Source organism: Microdochium trichocladiopsis, assembly GCF_020744255.1.
Source record: "Microdochium trichocladiopsis strain MPI-CAGE-CH-0230 chromosome Unknown B0I36scaffold_14, whole genome shotgun sequence".
Taxonomy (NCBI): Eukaryota; Fungi; Ascomycota; class Sordariomycetes; order Xylariales; family Microdochiaceae; genus Microdochium; species Microdochium trichocladiopsis.
The window spans coordinates 1,056,975-1,078,817 of record NW_025763557.1 but is presented as its reverse complement, the minus strand read 5'-3'; the positions used below and the strand labels follow the sequence as shown (position 1 = coordinate 1,078,817).

At 54.6% G+C, this 21,843-nt stretch overlaps 6 protein-coding genes across 6 annotated transcripts; 2 read left to right on the top strand and 4 right to left on the bottom strand.

Annotated features, from left to right (window-relative positions):
• Positions 1-785: 785 nt before the first annotated feature.
• B0I36DRAFT_356096 (uncharacterized protein) lies at positions 786-1,670 on the bottom strand (the record flags this gene model as incomplete). The annotated part of the gene is made up of 2 exons (XM_046157531.1): positions 786-1,132; positions 1,454-1,670. The coding sequence occupies 2 exons, from the start codon at positions 1,668-1,670 to the stop codon at positions 786-788; spliced, it is 564 nt and encodes a 187-aa protein (XP_046004993.1).
• A 6,202-nt stretch (positions 1,671-7,872) lies between these two features.
• Positions 7,873-9,693, bottom strand: B0I36DRAFT_436698 (uncharacterized protein; the record flags this gene model as incomplete). The annotated part of the gene is made up of 2 exons (XM_046162842.1): positions 7,873-8,777; positions 9,574-9,693. 2 exons carry the CDS (start codon positions 9,691-9,693, stop codon positions 8,145-8,147), a joined length of 753 nt encoding a protein of 250 aa, XP_046004992.1. The 3' UTR covers positions 7,873-8,144.
• Positions 9,694-10,951: 1,258 nt separating this feature from the next.
• B0I36DRAFT_399763 (uncharacterized protein) lies at positions 10,952-12,492 on the bottom strand. Its single transcript, XM_046161651.1, has 3 exons — positions 11,668-12,492; positions 11,476-11,607; positions 10,952-11,406 (listed from the first exon to the last, which is right to left on the bottom strand). Exons 1-3 carry the CDS (start codon positions 12,045-12,047, stop codon positions 11,082-11,084), a joined length of 837 nt encoding a protein of 278 aa, XP_046004991.1. The 5' UTR covers positions 12,048-12,492; the 3' UTR covers positions 10,952-11,081.
• Positions 12,493-13,452: 960 nt separating this feature from the next.
• On the top strand, positions 13,453-14,127 carry B0I36DRAFT_356093 (uncharacterized protein; the record flags this gene model as incomplete). Its single annotated transcript, XM_046157530.1, has 1 exon — positions 13,453-14,127. The coding sequence occupies one exon, from the start codon at positions 13,453-13,455 to the stop codon at positions 14,125-14,127; it is 675 nt and encodes a 224-aa protein (XP_046004990.1).
• Positions 14,128-15,383: 1,256 nt separating this feature from the next.
• Positions 15,384-17,249, bottom strand: B0I36DRAFT_356092 (ankyrin repeat-containing domain protein; the record flags this gene model as incomplete). Its single annotated transcript, XM_046157529.1, has 1 exon — positions 15,384-17,249. The coding sequence occupies one exon, from the start codon at positions 17,247-17,249 to the stop codon at positions 15,384-15,386; it is 1,866 nt and encodes a 621-aa protein (XP_046004989.1).
• Positions 17,250-18,162: 913 nt separating this feature from the next.
• B0I36DRAFT_356091 (uncharacterized protein) lies at positions 18,163-18,779 on the top strand (the record flags this gene model as incomplete). Its single annotated transcript, XM_046157528.1, has 2 exons — positions 18,163-18,187; positions 18,238-18,779. 2 exons carry the CDS (start codon positions 18,163-18,165, stop codon positions 18,777-18,779), a joined length of 567 nt encoding a protein of 188 aa, XP_046004988.1.
• Between the last annotated feature and the right edge of the window lie 3,064 nt (positions 18,780-21,843).

Genomic DNA, 21,843 nt, shown 5'->3' with positions numbered 1-21,843 from the left:
TTTGCAGTCTGAAACCGTGCTCGACAACAAACGTGCTATCATGACGAGCCGCGTACTGTATGGTCCGTACTGCCGACAGAGAACTAAGGCACGGCTCTGGCTGTGTGCGTCAAAGTATAGGTAAGGGAATGGCACGAGCGCCCAAGAACGAGGGAGCAAGGTTTGACGCAAGGACGATCGCCAAGCGCAGTAGGCATAGCAGCAAGTCCTGGATGGATGATGAAGACATGCACATGTAGATACAGCCCTGGCCTTAGTACTGGATCGATCTTCATTAGTAGTAAACGAGGACCAGCCCAAGCCCAGTATCAACTCCCTCTCAATACCACCCATCCCTTCATATCCTCGTCGGGCCCAGATTCATAACTTCTTGCTGCGAAGGTATCAGTATTGGACATGTCTACACAGCGGCAGTACTGTACGATTTCGAAGCTACGTTCAATAAGACGACTCTCGTTCCGATATCGAGAGCTCTTGCTTGAATCTTTGTTCTTCATTCGACATGCTGGAGGCTTATTGGACGGCAAAATAGTGGCGGACCCAACAGGATCGCTTTCTCTATTAAGAATAAATGAGATATCCATGCGTGGGTCCCTGGTCCTGCGTCTGCGGACTAAATAAAGGAGAGATGCGAGGGAACCCATTGCAGCACCTTGATGTACAATACAGGAGCTCACCAAGGGCTGGACAGCTACTTTTATACTCGAAGATCGCGAGCCACCTCCCCTTCCCATTCTGAAGCACGGTCAGTAAAGGAGCAGGCTAGAGGCAGCGCGCAAGAGCAGCTACACCAAGAATGGCGCTTTCAGACCAACTTGATCCCGCGAGTAGGGACCCCACAAGCGCCACAAATAGTTGAGAGGGCTTGCGCAAGGCGGAGCATTTATATGACGGACACAGTACTGTAGCACGCGAACCTCATAGCCATGGAAGTCTCCATCAGGATACCCAACTAGAGCTTGCTCCGGCACGCGACTCGTGCAGACCTCCAAACTAGCGCGAGTGCCACTGCCAAGATCCCCAGTACGCCTCGTGGGAGCCAATAGTTGTCTCGGTGCCATATCGCCGGAGGCTGGACCTATATGGTCTGGCCGCGCCATAGCGGCGGAGCGACAGCCCTGCTCGCGGAAGTCTTTGTGTGGGTGTATGAATGCTGCAATTGATCCCTAGCAAAGTTGTGGACATGACAATGAAGCTGAGCCGGCTGTGGAGAGCCGAAGACTTGGGATGTCGGTCATGGGTAGCTATCCCTGCGGTAAGTTGCTTGGCAAATGTGGAACCGGCTGTGCACTTGAGGTGGGACTTGGGTTCAATCAGTTCGGGGTACTCATCCGGGGTAGAAGGTCAGGGATCGGATTAAGCGTGGCTGGCGGGCCGCGGCAAGGTGTCGGCCGGACAAGCATGGCCCTTCGGGACCCGGCCCCCTTTGCGCCGAGACACCTGACCTTCTCACTTGTGGCAGTCACATCACTGCTCTTTTCAGACGAGCCCTCGATGGCCTGCAGGAACCTAGCAGCTCGAAAACTGCCTTGGCGTATATCACGTTCGGGTTGATGAGAAAAGTCACGCTTGTCCCAAATTTTCTTCGCCTTCCCAGAAGTGACGTGCCGATACTCTGGAGGTGCTTCGACCCAGCTGTGCAGTGGTGGATAAGGGCTATCGGGGATCATGTTAAACCTTGTCGCAGCGAGAAGGCAAAGGCAGGTAAGCACTATTTTGAAGGTGAGGCAATTGATGACCTGAGCACCGCTTTTGCCAGGAACTCGCCATGGAGTTGAACATGACTCAGCAGAATGGTACTCTTTGGGACCAAATCCGGTGCCCAGAACGATGCCATTCAGAGACGCACAGCCACCGGGAGAGCGAAATCCTGGGTCAGCGCCGTCTACTGTGCTTGGAATCACAGGACGAAGGGCATGCTAGCCCTGAAAACAAATGAGGTGCCCAGAACCATGCCATTAGAGACACAGGCACCGGAAGAGCGAAATCCGGGGTCAATCTGGCACCTTCTAAAAGACCTTGCATGGGTGTCCTTCGCCCTGGCTCTTATCCAGACACCCACGCACCGTTTCCCGCTCCCCTTAGCCGGATGCTCTGCGTCAACATCACAGCTCACCACGTATCGGGTAGGAGACGCCGGAGCTCTCAACGAGGAAGCGCAGCAAAGGGTGGCGTTTCATAGTGCTTGCTCCCAGCTGAACCTGCAGAGAGAGTGATCATGGCCACATGAGAAATCATCCATTGCAGTCTGCCGTAGGGCTCAGACTCGGAGACAGTATGACGACAACGGCGAGGAAAGCGCGATGAGGTTACAAGCTAATATGCTATATGTGACATCCTTGGCCTAGGTTTGAATCGTTTTCTCGAGGCGTGAGCTCCGTTCTACTATGCTCTTGACATGGTCAAGTCGTGGCAGCATGATTTCCAAGGTTCTTGAGATCGAAAGGATTCTGTTGAGCCATCTGCCGGTCTGGTTTACTAGCCAATATGCTTGGCTGTTTCCAACTCGGATGGCAGCCTTGAGGAAGCCGAAGCCGAGGTGCCGTAGTTGGGAGCGCTTCATCAAGTCGTCAAGCTTGAGACTTGCCCGAAAGAATCTGTTGACAAGGTGACTCATATTCTCGTCGTCGTTCAGGACACACTGGCCGGCAAGGCCCGAGGTTGTGGACATCTTGTAATTTGCCAAGATGTGGTAGCAACGGGCCCGATATGCACGTGTCGACACTGACGAGTTGACGGCAAGGTGGCTGCAACAACGCATTCTACCACAGCGGCCTGGGAATGATCTTCACCAACGAGATTGTCCAGGAAGGGGATGAAGTAGAGATGACGCCCGTTGTTCTTAAAACGACGGATATCGTAGTAGACCCTCTGCGCACGGCCTTCGGACACAGATCCTGAACAAGGAAGGACACGAAGCCTCCTCAATGCGACAATGCCAAAGCCTTCCTAAGGCGCTATCACGACCTCTGAGAACGTGAGGTCCGTCCTTGGTCGACATCGTTGCGCGGGCCATCAAAGTCCAGAAAATTTATCGCAGACAGCATGTGAAGCTTCCGCGTGTACACAGACAAGTGGCCTGTCCCTACTTCCTTGGCCGGGACCGCCTAGAAATGCCAGCAGAACGATTTGGCTTCAACAACTGCATGGACAAGCACCAGATATTGCCACCAGTGCAAGAAGAAGTTCGGCATTATAGCCAGCAACTGTGACAATGTTAAACGGTTCTGTCGGATCCGAGATGTAGGCATCGCCGGCGTCAAGCTCTGTTCTTCTAAGCTCAAGCTGGAGCTCTGAGCACCATCTACCTGCTCTCACAAGGTATCTAAAACGCGCCTCTTGCTGCTGGATTCCATCGAAGAGCTCCGGTAATTAGGCTACCTTCTCTGTCTCTTTGGGTTTTGGCTTGGGTCATCCTTGCTTTTCATCGCTCGTTCTCGCATACCTCATCGCACTCATTGCTTTTATCGCCCTCTCCTCTAAAGCTTTATCAATCACTGATCGACAGTTAGTCTACGTCCGAGATATGTTCGCGAGATGTACTGACCTATCATAGCCCATTCCCTGAGTTTCTCAGGCCCATGTTCATCGGACAGCGCTGCGTAATCCAAACAAGCTCATGTCGCTGTGGTAGTACCCGCATCGGATCAGCTCCGCCAGCCGTGTGCAGTTTGCTTTGGACCGGCTGTAGATCACGCCTTATTGCCTCCCGCTCATGCGGCCGGTCAGTCGGATGACATGCTTCACGACCTCGTCCTCGACTGCGCTCCGACCTGGTCCCGTGACTTGCATGACGTTATAGCTGATGTTCTTCTTGTCGGTCCTTGCTCGGATGATTTCGGCGTCCCCTACAAGCATTATCTGGCGGAACCAAGCCTCAAGCCGCACCGGTAGTGTAGCTGTCAGTAAGATGACCGGACAGCCGTACCGGTAGATACACTTCAGCTCCGTAAGCCGCTTTCGATAGCTAGCGTCCATAATTATCGTATGGCACTCGTCGACAAAGAACCGCTTGAGCAGACCCCGGCTTCGCAGCCAGTCCGTATAAGTCGAGAACTCTGTGCTATTGACCTGATCTGCACTGACGAAGACGAGCCGTGACACCCGCGGCTTCTCCTCTCGCCCGGTTGCCTGTGCTGGCTGCCACTGCTGACAGTCTAGCCCGAGACCAGCTGCACGTCTGACCAGATCGCTAATTAGTGCCACAAATGGTACTATGACGATGCTGATGCCTGCGTTCACGCCGCTCATGTATGCTGTCAACGAAGGGCATACAAAGGCGGTGCGGCTACTAATAGAAAGAGGTGCTGATATCAACTTTCGTGGTAACGTGGGAACATCATTAGCTTGTGCCTCTGAAAACGGATTCGCAGATCTTGTGCAGCTACTGCTTCACAAGGGCGCCGAGGTAGATTACCCGGATCGGGCCGGCCGGACGCCACTCTCATGGGCGTCTAGCAATCCGCACGACGAGGTAGTGCTGCTACTGCTCAACAACGGCGCTGAGGTTGATCGTGCAGATGAGACCGGTCGGACACCGATCTCATGGGCTGCCGGCATGGGATGCGAGCGGAATGTGATGCTGCTGCTCGATAGAGACGCCAGAATTGACGAAAGAGACTCCTTTGGTCGGACACCGCTCGCATGGGCTGTCTACAACAGGGCCGAAGCCGTCGTGCGGCTGCTGCTAGACAGTGGCGCAGAGCCCGACAGTAAAGACATTCATGGTCGGACGCCGACATCATTAGCTGCCGAAAAGGGATACATCAGCATTATAGATCTGCTGCTAGCGAGAGGCGTTCAGGTGGATAGCCGAGATATTGATGGAAGACTCCATTGTCATGGGCGACATCTTGGGGGCGTGACGACGTTATGCAGAAACTGCTAGATAGCGGCGCCGACATTGATAACCGCGACGAGGATGGTCGTACGCTAATAGACTTGGCCAGGATAAGTAGAAAAAGCAGCACAGCTTCGCATTGCGGCTTAGCTCCGTGCGGCAAGTATAAGCCCGATTGATTGAATATAGTAGGAAAGCTATGGAGACGAATAAAGAATTGATAATAACCAGCAAGACGAGATGTTGAAAGTACGTCTTTATCCGGGCCGCTGTCGCTTCGCGGGGCGTCCAGGTAAGCCCACCTCACTTCCTTCTGTCCCAAGAGTCTCTAACAGCTCGGGGTATTGCTGCCAACATCGAGGCTGTGTACACGAATGGCCAATAGCTTCGCCCCATTGTTCTTGAACGTTAGTAGAGTTCCCCTCTGAAAAGCTTGACGCATTCCACAATCGTGTGACTTCATTAATGAAAAATCGCCCATCGGTTGCGACTTCTGAGATGCCAATGTCGAGACGTACGCCATCCTTAAGTGAGGCAAGACCAGGTTCAAAATCGGCAAGCCTAAAAAGAATGGCAAACCACAGAGAGGCGAACTGCTTCAGTTCATGATACTTGCGCTTTTGAGCGTGCTCATCCCCAACTCCTTCCCCAAATATTTCGTGACTGAATGGACTCTGATTCATATCCGAGAATTGAACCTTGCCGGCAGAAGCGGTTGGTCTGGTGATGGTGATACTAATGATCTTACCTGGGGGAATGAGACCGTCTATAGCCTCTTGAGATAGATCACGCACCATACAGACCCGAAGTTCGCCAAATTTGACTAATGAGTCGACATACTCTTGGTGGAAGAGATGGTTCCTGGGCTGAATATCGGCATCCCATTTGTTCCCAGGGATTCGGCACTTCAGTCCCTTGCGATTGCTGACTTTAACAAGCTTGACTCCCTCTCCACTGGTGCTATGTGTCGGCTTGATAACCATGCGGCCAGCATGAGAAGGTGGCAGGTTACACGTCGCCGATAGCCCACCATCGCACGTTATGGGTCGGTATGCGAGCCAGCTCATTCCTTGGCCGTCGAATTTTGCGGCCCACTCGTCGAGGATTCTAAGATCGCCAACTTTGCTTGCCTGGAATGTTGCCTCCTCCGTGGTAGGATATGCTTTAATAAAAGCATTGTTGTCCATAAACAGTTTCATATATTCGCAATATTCATCGAAAGAGGGCCCCTCCGGCACCAGGATGGGCGTTGACATGCATCCGAGAAGAACGAGCTTCTTCCTCTCAGATGTGGCATCGGCAAGCTGTTCGCGAAGGTCTCGGAACAAGTCTGCACTCCATGTTAAAGTCGCCGACATCGTAAGGCACGGGTTCTTGATGGTTGCCGAGATCGCCATGATCAACGGCTCATAGACCCATACGGTCTCGTCATCGTCATGTTCTTGGTGTTTGAAATGCGGCTCGACATTTACTAGATCGAGAGCAGACGACTTTAGCCTCTTCCCCTCCTGAGACATCGGAACACCTAATGGTATAGCGGAGTCAGATCGACCCTCCTCAACCAGGGGGCCAAATGGGACTCCGAGCCAGATCATATCGACTGGAAGGGGTTTTGGCTCCGGACGAGCGGTAAGCTGGTGGTTGTGGCTGATCGTGGTTGAATATTGTATGCGGACCACCTCAAGCGAATCTAAGAGCGGAGGAAACTTGTCGACCACTCGTTGTGCGCTCCACGCAACGGGACATTGTTTATATCCGCAGACATAGAATCGGGTCCTCTCCCTCTTCTCCTTCGTTCTGGCCTTGTATCCATGTCGGCTGGCAAACACTGACACGATCCGTTCTAAATCTTCGAATGAAGGAAATGTCCAACCGCATGGTGGGGCGCCGTCACTTTTATAGTCGATCTTAGCCCGGCCCGGGGCAAAATACTTCATAGCCTCCATAGGCAGTGATAACACGGAGAATGAAGACGCAAAGATGATTGAGAGACGTCGCTTTGGCCAAAAGGGGGTTCGCGAAATGCGGGGCGCTGGGGAAGTTTTCCACGAGCGTGGAAGCTTTTCCATGGGCGTGGAAATTTCTCCACAGGCGTGGAAGCTTTTCCACGGGCGTGGAAATTTCTCCACAGGCGTGGAAGCTTTTCCACGGGCGTGGAAATTTTTCCACAGCCGTGCCTAAAGTCGCGTGAGTAGCGGTCCCAACCACCCCAACACCGCATTTAAGATTACTGTACTACAAACAAACCGCTCCAGCTGGGCGAGACGAAGGGTGGAGTCAGATGCTGGGGTCTAGCCGACAGAACGTAAACAAACAATTGGCTTGGCGTCCGTTGGCTTTCTAACGGGATCAACGGGGACCTGGGCCAGATACGTAATAGCACCGCGAAAAATGGCAGACAGGTTCGAAAAACCTTAGAAATAAAGACGTGCCATCATGATCATCATCCTTCCGATTGGGCTTGGCATAATTGTGCACGATGCGTGCTGCGCGATGGCCTGTCAAAGACCTGACGAATGTTAAGCCGCGTTGCCCCACCCCACTTGCCACTTTAGGGAGGAGGAGCTAGCAGGACATGGTGGATGTTGTACACATGCGACAGAGCCGCCCCCGCCCCAGTGCTGAAACAGGACTCCACCACAACAGCGGTGAGCTCCCTCGGTATTCGGTCACGGGGCATCCCACAAGCTCAGCACGTCGGACTGGCTGGGCTTGTGGGCCGTCGTCTTCGGCCCAAAAGAAAAACAAAAAAAACAATTATCTACGGCTTGTTCGGGGTGGGACATCGGCCACAGCGCACCAGGCGGAACGCCGCTCCGCGTCCCTGCTGCAGGAGAGGACGTGGTTCGACGCGGACTTAAACTTGCATGAACAGAGGGGCAACAATATGTAGGAAGTTGTATTACATACCAAGTGGGAAGAGCGCCTGGTAGCGGCTTACTCCTTGCCGCCAGATGGTAGGGGAGGCAATTAGCTAAGCTTCGTCTCGCTAGATCAGGTCACACATATTGCTGGCTGAGACAAGCAAGGTTCGGGCAAATTCTTGACAGGAAGTGTAACTAAACGAGAGATACATTGACCAGCTTTATGTACATACAAATGTCGATTCGCCTACGAATGGCCCGCACCTACACTGCCAGACACTATGTCTCACCTTCCCAGACCGCGGCGAGGAGGTTCCGTAGGGCAAGAAATCTATGGGTACCCTTGACATTGTTTTACGAATGTCCTTCCCATACACATAAGACATTCTTGTAGAGAGTATGAGCCGGGAATCACCGCACCCCGCAACTCACTTGCGACATTACAGAAGGTCCGCTATCCACTTGATTTCTTCGTAATGGTGACCAGGAAGGGAATCGAGCGGCTCCGCCCAGGGGATTCCGAACCGACGACGCCACGTTGCAGAGACTGCCGCAGCCACCATCTGGCTCGCAGAGCAAGAGAAGAAAGACGGCTCCACCAGTGCAGCCCGGAGGACACGCAAGACTTCGAAGCGTATGTATTGCTCCAAGGGGGTGCGCGAATCGGGAGGATACACAAAGTCGAGGAAGTGGATTGGGGTTGAGCCGTTGACGCAGTGGCCAATGCGGTGCAGGATGCTCGCCCGTGTGCTGAGAATGCTGTCCATGGAGAGCTGGCGATCTGTATCCATGACTGCGGTCTCCAGCATCGCCTCAACGATGGCTCTGTGGACTGCGGTGAGGCCGAGTGCCATGTCAAGACATGCGCTGCCGACCTTCGCGTAGAGCACCTCCCTGGTCGGCTCAAAAATGGCCCATTTTTCAGGTTTGAGGATGGCACGGAGAGCAATGTTGACTGCGGCGAAGACGACTTTGTGCTCGAAGCGGAAGCGCTCGTCGAGCGACAAGATGTAGTGGATAACGCCTTCACAGAGCTCTTGCAAGAGATCCTTGGTATCTGTATCCCAGTCCTCCTAGGCTGCCGGGACGCAGAGCTGGTTCTCGTGCATCGCTGCGTTGATCATGAGACCTGCGGACGCGCCGATTAGACCTTGCGCTTTTGCTTGGTGTCAATCATTCAGGTGACGGGTGTGACGGCTGCAATCGTCGGAGCCGGCCTCAGGGCCAAGTTGGGAAAACAACTCGTCCATGTGTACGTTCTTCTGGCGGGTCTTCCTTGCCACTTGGTGAGATGGCGACTGCCTCTGCCCAGAGACTTTGTAGACTAAGCATGTTTGGCTTGGTCTCTGTCCACTAAGAAAGAAGAGGTGCTGGCGGAGTCAGCAGACGAATGCAGACTCAACGATTCAGAATCGCCCTGTCTGGTGTATTGGCAGGTGCTGGAGGCGGTCTCGAATGGTACGCTTACCTCGGTGCTGGCTCGTGCACCCGTGAAGCAGATCGGGGTTGATGATGATGGAGAAAAGAGTGATGGCCTGGTGATGGCTGCCGGGGAAGTGCGGTCTTTAGCACCTAGTGACAAGGTGCATTGACGGCGGATGCCTGACAGCCAGCGACGCTGGGTGCCTGGCAGCCCTCAAAGTGGGTCCGCTTCAACCCCTTTGCACCACATAACGCCACCTAGTCACCCGTGGAGCTCGCACTGCAAGTGCTCCCGCTCTCCTGGAGATATGTCCCCCCGGGGTGCTCTGCTTATTAGCCAGCATGAAGGAGCCGAAGCATCGCAGGGACGCTTGTCCTGATAATTCAAGGGGTAGCTGACCGCATTGTGGCGGCCCGAGGCTTCGCCAGGTGGCCGCACAGACTCACCAAACATGGCTGGAGGGAGGTTTGGCTGCCTTCAGCGGACGCAAGCATGACGGCAAGCAGGAGCTGAGTATCCCCGCCTGCAACGAACATTCGCGAGTAGCGGGTAGGTGGCCTTTGCATGTCAGGACACTTCCAGGGTCATTGCCACCGCGCAAGCTCAAAAGAGGGCAAGCATGAGGGCGCACAATCAGACCTTCACCAGGGGGCCTCAGGACCAGTCCTAGGCCAAGCCCTCAGAGCAGACGGGCAGTTTCATTATGGCCACCTGAAGCCGACAATGAACCGTAATTTTCAATACGAGGCTGCATTCCTCTGAGCCGATGATATGACTTTCCTGGGAGTTCTTTTTGCACGCACTCTTTGCATTCTCAAACAAAGCATCGACAGTCTGGGCAGCGCCAACCAAGTGCTGTGCATGGCTCATGACCCAGACCGCGATTGCACCCTGGCGACCGACCCGCCGGGCGACACTGCCTCGACCAACTTACATGTTGAGCCGGTAAGCAAGAACCGAAGGAAGCCATGGGCCGCCGCGGTCGCTGCGCTGTGGCGGGCTCGTGGCGACAACCCAGTCCGGCATCCGAGGGAGGTTTCGTTTGTTCCAACGTGCCGCCTTACGACCGCTGTGCGACCCATGCCCTGTGACTCCGATGCGCAGTCACGCAAAGCCCATTCGCGTAGCTACTGCAGCGTGTTTGCTATATCGCACCATAATGCTCGGCCGCCTAGGACTCGGCTCGCTTTTTAAACCCGTTGCAGCACCGGTCTGCCCGAGCTCCGGGTCGCTGAATGTAAAAGTTTTGAGGGTGCCGTCGCTGACAATGTGCGCCGGGCCAAAGCAGCTGTGCCATCTTTAATGGTTGCCATGCAACGCGCTCGCCAGCAGCCGAATGAATGTCCCCGCCCCGTACTCGATTAGAAACCAAAGCGATCATCACTGGTCACACGTTCATTGCATGGCCCTCTCGAGAGGTCATCGTCGGGGTTCTTACAGAGCACGAGCCTCAGGGCGGTGCGGCCGCCCAGCTCCTTTTCACCAATTTCGGGGGATTGTGTCGAGCCTAGCAGGCAGACTCGGCGCACGCACAAGGGGGCTGCACACATACGCGCCGACTGCTGGACGGCTGCCTATCTCTTGATAGATTTCTGCTGGTAAAACTCGAGGTTGCCTTCCCCGTCTTGATTCCCGTCTTGATTCTAGGACTCAGTTCCCGGTGTACATCGTCCTCGTGCCATACCGTGTCCAGGCATGCATAACGAGTCCCAAAGGACTCAGCTCTGCGGTCATCAGAAGGAGGAACAGCGAGGAGGACGAGTAGTCTGTCAATGTCGGCATAGTGATTCATGCTTCCACGCTTTGCTTTCTTGCCTGCTGATCGCCATATTTCTGTGACTGCCAGATAGTTTTCGAGGTACATGTTCTTCCTCTGAGGCCTTGTAACCGAACAAAATCCTACCCGACATGATATTCTGCCATTTCCGGAGCAGGATATGACCCTGGCGTTGAGTCATCTCCTCCAAACCAGCTCGACAACTTCGTCAGGCACTCCACGGTCTTCAACTCCTTTCCACACATACAGCTGTCTCATGAGATCTGCCCTGACTTCCGTGTATTTGAGGTAGTACGTTTTGTGATCACTGTCGGGCACCCTGTCGCGCGGCGGCCCCATGCTGTACTCGTACTTCGGGTCCTCGCCTGCATAGACGTTGCCCCATGTTCGCTCTATCTTGTTCAGATCGAGCGAATCCACACCCTTTGGGTACACGGTGATCGAGTAGCCATTACTAAGGACAGTATCGTTGCCAAAGATGAATCGTTGAAGGAAGCAGTTCCTGTGGCACAAGCTCGCTTAGTCAGCATACACGTTGCTGGGACCCCGGTGCTTCACGAGAATGAATTACCCGCAAAAGTTCGTCGCCTGCGCCATGGAAACTACAGGTTCGCTGTACCAGCTTTTCCTGTGGCGCAAGTTCAAAGGCTCAACGCCAGATTCGAAGAAGCCGCGCAGGTCGCCCAGCAAATCGTGTTGATATCTTTATCGAGGAGGTTAGACTCTTATCACAAGACATCAATGATGGGGTGGAAGGACTTACAGATCTGGCAGTACGGTCAGACGCGCCCTACTGTGGCGGTAGACACAGTCACGGATGATGATGTCTCCCAGCTGAGGCGGGGACTCCTCGATGCACTGGAGGGCCTGGTCCAGGTTCCCGATCTTCCTGGCCAGATGTGCAGAGAGATATACGCCAGCACCGCCATAAGCCATGAGACCGAATCGGGTGAGAGAGCCCCAGTCCTCCGTCAGCCCGCCAACATAAAGGTCTTTGTTTTCGTGATCAAGAGAGCTGAGTGCCGTGGATAAAGGCTCCAGGTGCGGAAAGAACGTGTCGTCGTCAAGCAGAGCGAACCACTTTGTCTCTGGCCCGCTTTCGGCGAGCATCTTGCTGAGAACTGCAAAATGTGATTGAGACATGGAATGGTTGCTGGCGATGGGCGGTATGAAGATGGCGTTGATCTTGAGGCTGTGAAACTGTGCAAGCAGGTCGGCGACTTCGTCCTCATGCCCATGTAGTCTTCGATCACCACGACGAGGAGTGTGCCCCGGTCAGACGTCCAATGAGCAATCGAGTCGACGCTCTGACTTAGACGAACCAAAGACGTGGCCATACCGAATGCCAGGTCTTCAGCTTTGGCTGATCGTGGGTATGCATTTTCGAATGGTAGGAGAATCGCATCGCACGGCTCTATCTGCAGAGATCCGGGTTGATCTAGCCTTGCCTCGATGGACTCCGCGACGAGCCGTAGGGCAACCCTCGTGACACTTCTTCTGTCGACAGGTAGATTGCGAGAAAGCTGGACACAGCTTTGTGTGTATTTGAACGTTGACGAGAGCCTGATATGTCCGCCTTTACCCGCTCGACGCACAAATCCGAGGGTTGCAAGATCTGTCCTTGTTACGTCAGACTCGCTAGCCGAAAGAATGTAACCCCGTCTGTTCCACGGTACATCAGCCAAAGGTGACCCAGAATCAGTAACGAGACAATTGTGTCCACGATGCGTGTGATGTGCATTTCTTGTATTCTTGGTGGGGTAAGGCTTATTAAGTTCAATCGTTTTTAGCGAACACGAGTCAAACTGTAGTACAATGGCAGGCCCATGTTAGATAAGTCACGAGCCAGTGCATTTGCTTGATAAGATGCAAAAATCAAGCATCACCTGGTGACAGCAACTAGCAAGCATCATGGCTCATGGCTGAGTGAGGAGCCTGGGGGATCTGTTTGTTTCTATAGTCTCTGCCGGCTACACGGGACCGGCATTCGCCTTTACACGTTTAAGAAATGCTCAAAATGATGCGCTGGGGAAGGGGTCCCCGTCTCCTTGTTTGACTAACCTGAGTTATCTGCAACCAAGCCGCATTCCTATCTAACCTTGGGAATTGCACGTGTACAGTACTGTATTTGCAAAAGCTTCTGCATGGTTATCTTACTCGAAGCATCCCTGTCTAGCTCTGTTTGTGGTGCAAAGTCAAGTACAGTGTTTGTGGAGTGTCTTTCAGGCATGCAGAGGGAAGGCGGCCGATCTTGTAGATTCTAGGGAATTGAATTGTTAGACCTATCACCCGCAAGGGGAGGGCGCCTATTAGAATAAAGTAGCTCTAACAAACACTCACGCCTACGACGTCTCAGTACATATAAGGCCAGCTTAAACGCCAGGTGTACTTGCATTTCAGTGACCGCCCAGCAAAACTAGGAACTACTAGTATCGTGCGGCCTCTTCCGAAATCAGCAGCCATGGCTTCAAATCAGGCAGGGCACTCCAAGAAGTCGCGAAAGAAGTTTCTGGTCTTTGTTGATTGTCCCGACCCTGATAACTAGTTCATGGTTCTCTCCATCATTCGGCGTAACCCACGTCGACGTGTTTGTGTCATTCTCTCGCCTCGACCCGTCGACCTCACTGTTAAGAATTATGGTGGTCATTTCACTGAAGTGTACAACGCCGTTTCGGAGTACACTAAGCGACCGAATGGAGAGGTCGATCACAACGAAGTCATAAGACGCATGTTAACACCGTTTACCGAAAAGCCGAAAAGGGTTACGGAAATCAGGCAAGACATCGCGGAGAAGTGGTTCAGCAAGCCAGACCGACTTTTTGAGGCCGATGGCAGCCATTTTAAGTCCATTGCAAGTACCTATATCAGGCTCATTGCGCACTATTGGAGGACCCTTCTGGACGATCTCGACATACCTCGAGATCGCTACCAGTTCTATTCAGACGAAGATTCAATGAAGAATATATCACCAGGAATGAGACACCAGGGCCACAAACCTGATTACATATGGGCATTTCGAGAAGAAGATGAGAGTGTTACGGCTCTGAAGAAGCGGCTCGACGAAGCCTTGGAGTCAAACGATGGCGAAGAGCGCGAAAGGCTCATACTCGGGGTGTGGAACGACTACATTCAGATGAAAGATGGCAAACGACGAGCTTCCGATCAGGCCGACATCGTCCTCCCATTTGATCAGCTCATAGAGGAGGAAAACGCCCTGCGTTGAGAGAAACGAACTGCAGCCGAGAAAAGTAAGCTGAAGAAAGCTCTCCACTAGTCTACGGTCTGCTTCGTAGAAAGGATGCAGGCCCGCGCGCGGCCATAGGCGGACCCTTCACCGAAGCTCTCAAGTGGGTTGAGAACGATCTGCCCATGGAGAGAGCCACAACTATGGCTTGCTACATTTACGGCCATCTCAACATCTTGACCAATCAGTTCAACGTTGCTGTCGACATGTATTCGGCATGGAGATTCCTGAAGCTTGTTGAAGAGAAAAAAATACACACCGTCCTGGTGCCGACGGAGATTATTAAGGAGAAAGAATGGCGAAACAACAAACTTGCCAAGGCCTTCGAGAACTATCCAAGACTCTCTGAACTAGTGCGTGGCTTCACGAAGAGCGGCGAACTGCAGGATGCCACTATGTTCGACTGGAATACAGCTCTCATCGATAGCTGTCCCGGTCTCTTGAAGACCAAGCGTGTACGCCCCGTTCTGAGAATGATGCGGGAGGTCGGGGCAGGGAAAGATCCAGAGGAGGTCGATTTCGAAGGAAGCTTGGAGGCAAGCCCGAAGCCCCCTACCGTAATGTTGAGGGTTGAAGTAGTGAGATCCAGGGGGCCACACTACCTGACAATGTGTTGGACCGAGAAGGGTTTCAACGGAAGGATCTTGAAGAAGTACCATGATAAGATCCCGAAGATGATGACCGAAGATCTGACAGGTAGGAAGAAATCATTCTGGGGCAGCATCATGCGATTCACCCTTCCTCAACAGTATTCTAGACTATGACCATGGAGCTCCGTTTGCGGCATGCCTGCTGGAGGGACCTGTCCTCGATCCATGCTCAATAGGAACATTGTAGCACCTTCCTGTAGATCTAGCAAGAGTATATAGCTTGGTGATACAATGGCTCAGTGTTAGGAAGTCGGGTGGCAGATACGTGCTATCCCAGACCTCTATTCCGATCGGAGTCGTACGGATCGACACTGCATATAATATCACCGTCAATGTTGCTCGCATGACCAAAACAACCCCGACCTTTTACGTCCAAGGCTAGCTCGATTTTCCAACTCTATGTTTTAGCTTCGATGAACTCATTTGCGTCCTTTTCTTTCCACCTTCACATCTAGATTATCACGCAAAGGGTCGTTCGTCATTAGAGAAGTGCTCCTTTGAGCTCCCACCCTTGTGCGCGAGAAGAAATCTGCAAGTAAAATTACTTCGCACGCTAGGAGCATCCTGACCCAGCAGGATCAGCCATCATCCCTTTCCCCGGAGCCTCCAACGTTGTGAATCAATAAGTTTCGTAAATACTTCGGCCTCCTCCCGGGCGATTGCCGCATGGCCCATCAGGAACATCTGAGCATCGGGATCAGCAAGAACTTGGCCGAGTGCACGGATGCGCGCAGAGGGCAATCTCTGATGCAGCTCTGACACAAGCGCCCGGCGCATGAGCGATTCGAAGGGGTGATAAACAGTTGCGATCGTTAGGGCCGCCTGTAATAGCTCGTCGTCTTTGATTGGACTGTTGTGCTCTCTAGTCGTCAAACCGTATCTTGAATCAATCACCCGAGTTAGGCCGAAAGAGATTGCAGCGGCATCCAGGTAAGACTTCTCCACGTCCCTGCCTCGAAACTCGCCCACATACCATTGCAATGCTGTAAGCGATAGATTGCGCAACCATATACTGGAAAGCTTTCCGTTCATGCCGTGGGCCCTCCATGCACGCCCTACAGCTTGGAATTTAGTGTCCTGCGCCGACACAAGGACGCTGTCCTGAACCCAATCGGCCAGTCGGTAGATCCAGTTTTGCGTCCACGACTGCATGACCTCTGCGACTAGTCGAGCCTTCTGCACCGCGTATTTAGAGATAGATGCTCCGTATTCCTCGGCGAACCATTCGGCAACTGGCCGATTGTGGGAAACGGCGTGCTCAAAGACAGCCTGTCCAAGGAGATCTTTGGCGAGCGGGTCTGCACCGAGTCTCAGCAGACATTTGACAATCCTTATATTGCCAGACTTGACTGCAATGTGAAGTGCTGTACCGCCCACGCCGAGAGCGTTAATGTCGAGCTTAGCTTCCACGACAAGGAACTCGATGATTGCTTCCCGACTTTCTGCAATCTCGGACTCTACAGCATATCCGATGAGCAGTCTCCCGGCGAGGTCGGCGTTTGGGAGGGTCCTGGCGTCTGAAATCAGGCGGAGGATGTCCAAGAATCCTCGAGATATGGCGCTGGCAGCTAGCAGCAACCCATTGTGGCAGGTGGGCGCTCCCTTTTCCAGCAGATACCGCACCACCTCTTGGCGACCACAGTTGACTGCCGTGAGAATTGGCAATGGCCGTAGCATTGGAGACACAATGTTAACGCCGCGGTTGTGGAGAAACTCCAGCACATTGATATGTCCACCAAAGGCAGCGACAGATGCGGTGGTGTAGTCGCCGATCGCCCAGTCCAGCTGTTCCGAGAAGTTTGCGCACAGATACTTGAGCAAGTCGACATCTCCCCGCACAGCAGCGCACACTGCCGATTTTGCGAGCAGATGTGCGGTTGGTGGTTCGGCAAGATTGTGCAAGGTAGTGGCGAATCGCTGGCAGGAGCCAAACCGCGCCTGCGCGAGAGCGACATCCGGCGGGAAAGGCCCAAGGGCCGAGAGGCGCTCATAGTATGCGTCGGCTTCCTCGATGCGGGTCTGAATCATAAGGGCAAGGGCTGCAGTCTCCAGCCAGGCAGGCGTACTTTTAGCCCGACTCCTTCGTATGCTAATAAGGACAAAAGCGGCAAAGTGATCGTTATCGTTGTCTGTGGGCGCTGGCACTTGGTTATACATAACTCGCAAAAGAAATTTGATATCCTTCTCAGTGTCGAACGCATCGCAGCCGTATAGTTGTTCTTCAATCGCAAGTTCGCGAAACGGCAACCCTGATTGAACTTGGCGGTGAGAGATACCAGGGCCATATACGCCCCTGAATGCAGCTTTCGCGGCATCTCTCAGATCACGAGAGGCCTTCTCTACCTGCGTCAAGGATCTGGCATCGAGGTATCCAAGAATGCAAAGGAGCAGCTCTCGGGGTAACAGCATGAGCTGACTTGGTGGCAAGTCAAGAGATTGACTGTCGTTCATTATGGCAAGGTAGAACCGACCAATTAGTCGGTCCGCGACAACAAGCAAGGGATGAGCGGATGGATAGAATGCATTTCAAAGATTTACATTGTACTAAAGGTTACGACTCCGTCTGATAAGAAGGGTCAATGACTCCAAGTAAAAGGCAGAACGGGAGGCCCAAGATTCACGTGCTCATAAGGTAGCGGAATAGCAGACACACGGAACGCCCGTATTGCACGTTCTTGGCCAGCGCTAAGATAGCTAGAAGCGATTTGTGTCTGAAATCCGGTATGTTTGACCAAAGTGTTGTGTTTGATCAACACGCATGTTTGTTGTGTTGGATGAACCCCACATTCGTGCATAGCACGGGACTGGGACTCCCCCGACGGCCTCTTCCGTCTTTGCCGGCGACTTTCCCGTAAGTATTGACGAGGAGACCTATATGGATGCTTGTATATCTGAGATCTTCGGCTTTCTGTGGACAGGCTATGTGGCGGCTTGGAAGGCAGCAGCTCTCGTCAAATCAGACGGCCTGGGATGCTCGTTAACTGGATGACGTAAAAAGTGGTGGATTCATACCTGCAGCTACAACCAACTTGGCGACAATTGACACCATAATTTACAAGACTCAGGCTGAGTACGGCCTGGTTGTGATTGGCGTGCTTCGCTTGGAGGGGTTACTCCACCGGCGCTGTAGCGCTGACACCACTACAGGGCTTGACAGTGTTAAGGATCAGAGCTGGGAGGGTAGGGTGTGGGCACTAGTTGCGGCTGCCCCTCGCACCATATCGAGGTGTGGGCCTAAATGTTTGTTACACAAAATTCAGGTCTTTGCAATGCCACCCTTCAGAGTCTCCCTCCAAACATAACCGGTCCCTCTACAGCCACGATTGCTTGCAGACATAGGCTGGCTGCAGCCCGCGATGCGACTATGTACGAGGGCATGTATGCACTAGGTAGGTGAGTAGGTGGGGAAATGCCTTATGTCGGATATGAATGCCATCAGAACCTCTCGATTTTCAGATCGTCGACAGTCCGGTTGGTCTTGGAAAGCCCCGGCAATCAGCCAGCATACATCTCCACATACTTGCTCGCCTCTTCGACCGTCTTGACCTAGCAGGCGCGGCGCTGGGGCCAACTCCTGTCAGGGCAGCGGTCGAGTTGCTGTCCAAGAGATCGTACTACGACATTTGTACTGAGGACTGTAGTCTCGCCGGCGTGCCGTTGCCCGACAAGGACAACTTCCAGCTGCCCTTCGAGAACAACTACGTGCAGCAATGCCCGCCGATCGCCCTCACGACGCCCAGCGGCGGCATCGTCATCTCGCGGGTTTGCCTCGACTTCATAGGTCCTAACCTGTACTTCAACTTTTCGTCTTTCCCAGGTTACACTACCAAGTCTGCGACCATAGCCTGGAAGCTGAAGGGCAACCTCGCTCGACCCGAGGACCTGGAGCAACCCTCCACCAACAACGACAATCACCTGCGGGCGGGATGGGTCCGGGTTTGTCTGCAAGCTGGCCTTTACCACCATTCTAGGGGTTTCTAGTACTACCCCGATCAAGGATGTCATGGCGGGAATGTGCCCCAACGGCGACCGGGAGGGCCTCGACTTCTACGTGGCATTCTCTGGCCAAACTGAATCAGTCGAATCGAGCACTGGTGCCGTAATCACTTCTGCTTCCCGTTCATGTACGTCCCACTTCCCGGCGTCACGTCCTCGATCAGCGGCCGCATCTCATCGCCCAGCCACCGCTGCCGGCCCCGCATCTGCGCCCAGCCGGCAGGCGCGTCGCTCCACGGCGTCAGCAGGCCCAGCAGTGCCACGCCGTCCCGCCACGCCGGCAGCACCGCATTGGCCGCGCCCGTCCGCTTCACCGCGCCGACCACTGTGCCCCCGATGGTCACGCCCCCGTCGTCCACCATGTGCTGCAGCGCGGCCATGAGCTTGCTCAGGCCGGCCGCGTCCTCGACGACGCCGCGCGGCACGATGCGCGCACTGCTCTGCCAGAACGACCCCACCGGCCCGGGCGCGACAAACGTCGTCCAGTGCGCGTGGTAGCCCGGCGATGCCAGCCACTGCGCCGTGCTCGCGATGCCGACACGGTCGAGCGCGTCGACCAGAGGCTGCACCAGCGCCTGGGCTGCCAGCAGCGTCAGGCCGTGCGCCGTCAGCGGGGTCAGGTAGAACACGTCGGCGCCCAGGCTGAACGTCGCTCCGACCCCGCGGTCGACAATGGCCGGCATCAGCTCGAAGAAGACCCGCATGGCCGCCCAGAACGCGAGGGGCGAGACGGTCTTCCGGTCGATCATCAGAAACAGGCCGGCCACGGGCGCGTCCGGGTGCACTCGGACCGTCACGCTTGTCACCACGCCGTAGTTGCCGGGCCCGCCGCCGCTCAATGCCCAGTATAGATCCGGGTTGGCCACTGGAGAAGCCGTGACCGCCACGCCCTCGGCCGTGACCACTTCGAACTCGAGTGTCTGGTCCGCGCCCATGCCAAACTTGGACCCCAGCGGCGAGTGGCCACCTCAGGCGTCAAAGCCTCCGGCGACACCCACGGATGGACACCAGCCGCCGACGGCCACGAACCCGAGCGGCGCAAGGAACGCTGCAGCCTCAAAGCCTTGCACACCCGCGCCAATTTTCAGTGCAGGCCCAGTGTACAGTGCCGACTGGTAGGCCGCCACGAACTCCATCGACTTGAGGTGATGCGTCCATACCGCCAGCGCCCCGCGCGCCGTCGACCTCCCGACAAAGTCGTGCCCGGTGTTTCGGATTACGATCCGAATATTCTCAGACTTGGCAAAGCCTATCGCTGCGGCTATGTCCGATGGCCCGCTCACGTTGACGGCGTAGCTGACGAGATTGCTGAGGTCGGCACAGGACGTCTCCCGGGGCGAAACGGGTTACAGGACTGGTTGGCCCAGAATCGCTCCATCATGGACGAGGACGAGCTGTAGTGTGTCTCTGGCTCGCTGTACGACGCGCGGAGGGCTGTACAAGCCTGCTCGTCGTAGGTCGGATCATGGCAGACTGAGCCGATGGGGACTGTCGCCACCAGTCTGCCCGAGACAGTCGCATTGAGCTCGTTCCATCTCGCCTGGGAGGGCCAGCATGAATCTCCTGGCAAGCAGCGGCAGTCTGTCGCGCTCAGGCTCCGCCGGCTGGGTGGGCGTGGCCATGGGACGGCGACGAGTTGAGCAAGCACATGCGGCTGGTGGTGGTGGTGGTGGATGATGACTTGTTGGCTGCCGACATTCTCGGAGCTCTGGCTGGCCGCCAGAGCTCCGAACGTGAGGAGGAGGCGCAGATTCATTGCGGGATGCCCCGGGGACGGGAACTATCCGTTGTCCTTAGACGAGCACTCCAAGGCGGCTGCCTGCTGATAGGTGACTTTGTTATAGCTATTCGGCCTTACAGTACTGTACGCAAACCTCACCGTGAAAGCTTGAGCAGACTGCGTGAATTTCTGCGCGCGCCGAAAAGAGACCAGGTGGTTCCCCCTCGGCTGACTCGTCTGAGGGGTTGCGGAGACCCGTGTTAGTGGACCTGATGGTGGCTGTTGACGAGAACCAACAACGGACCTCCCCCTCCCAGCACACGACCGGGGTAGGACAAATCGTCCAACTTGGGATGGGACCGTGTCTCGGCTCGTGATGCTTCTTGGAGAACTTGGGGTTGGCGGGACATCCCAGTCCAGTATCAAACCGCCACTTCCTGCCAAGTCTTCAAATCAAACATGACCAACATGACTGCCCAAGTTTGTGATGATGCTGCATATCGCCGGCGTATGCCCTACAGGGTCCCGTGCTCAGTCGGGAAGCAGCACGGCCCCGGTGCGCCGCCCCGGCTGGCAGAGCCCCGTCCGTTCATGCATGACGGCCGAGTCTACTGCGGCACTAGCAGGGATGCAGGCGTCGTGAGCTTGCAGCATGAGCATGGGCACCCAGAAGTGTGTGGATCTGACAAGGCCCCGCTCGCTCTCATTGGACTTACACTTGCAGTTGTGTGTTTGTTCAGGTTTGTGCCGGTTTGTGGAGCTCATCGGCTGTAACCAATTATATTAATGCTCTGCTCGACCCAATTTACTCAGGTTCCACGTCCAAACAAACCTCCTCACCCACAGACATTCGCGAACAAACCCCCACGGGATATACTCGAGTTCCACAAACATGGATCCACAAACACACACACACAAACCTGCCCGCCTTGGTGCCCAGCGTCTTTCACCCCAGGCGAGCTTAGAACACGCCACGATTCGTTTGGCAGCTGTGACCAGTAGCATACACGTAGAATATGAATACTCCACGGCAAGACTCAGAGGGCTTTTCGACAAAGCGAAGAGTTTGCTCAATAATACAGTGGACAAGCGATGAAATTACGTCACCATCTCTGCCGGCTCAGCCTGCCCAACCCGATATAGCGAAAGTGTCGACCGGGCCTCACTATGGCGACAGTGCGTTTGTGCAATGGGTCACCATTTCCTCTCACGCGGCTGCCCCCCGAGCTGCTCCTTTATGTGCTCGAGAACCTCGATGCCAGGTCGCTGTGGTATGCCGAGAGAGTATCCCGGGCTTTGAGACATGCAGCGCATAGTGCTTTCCGGGGA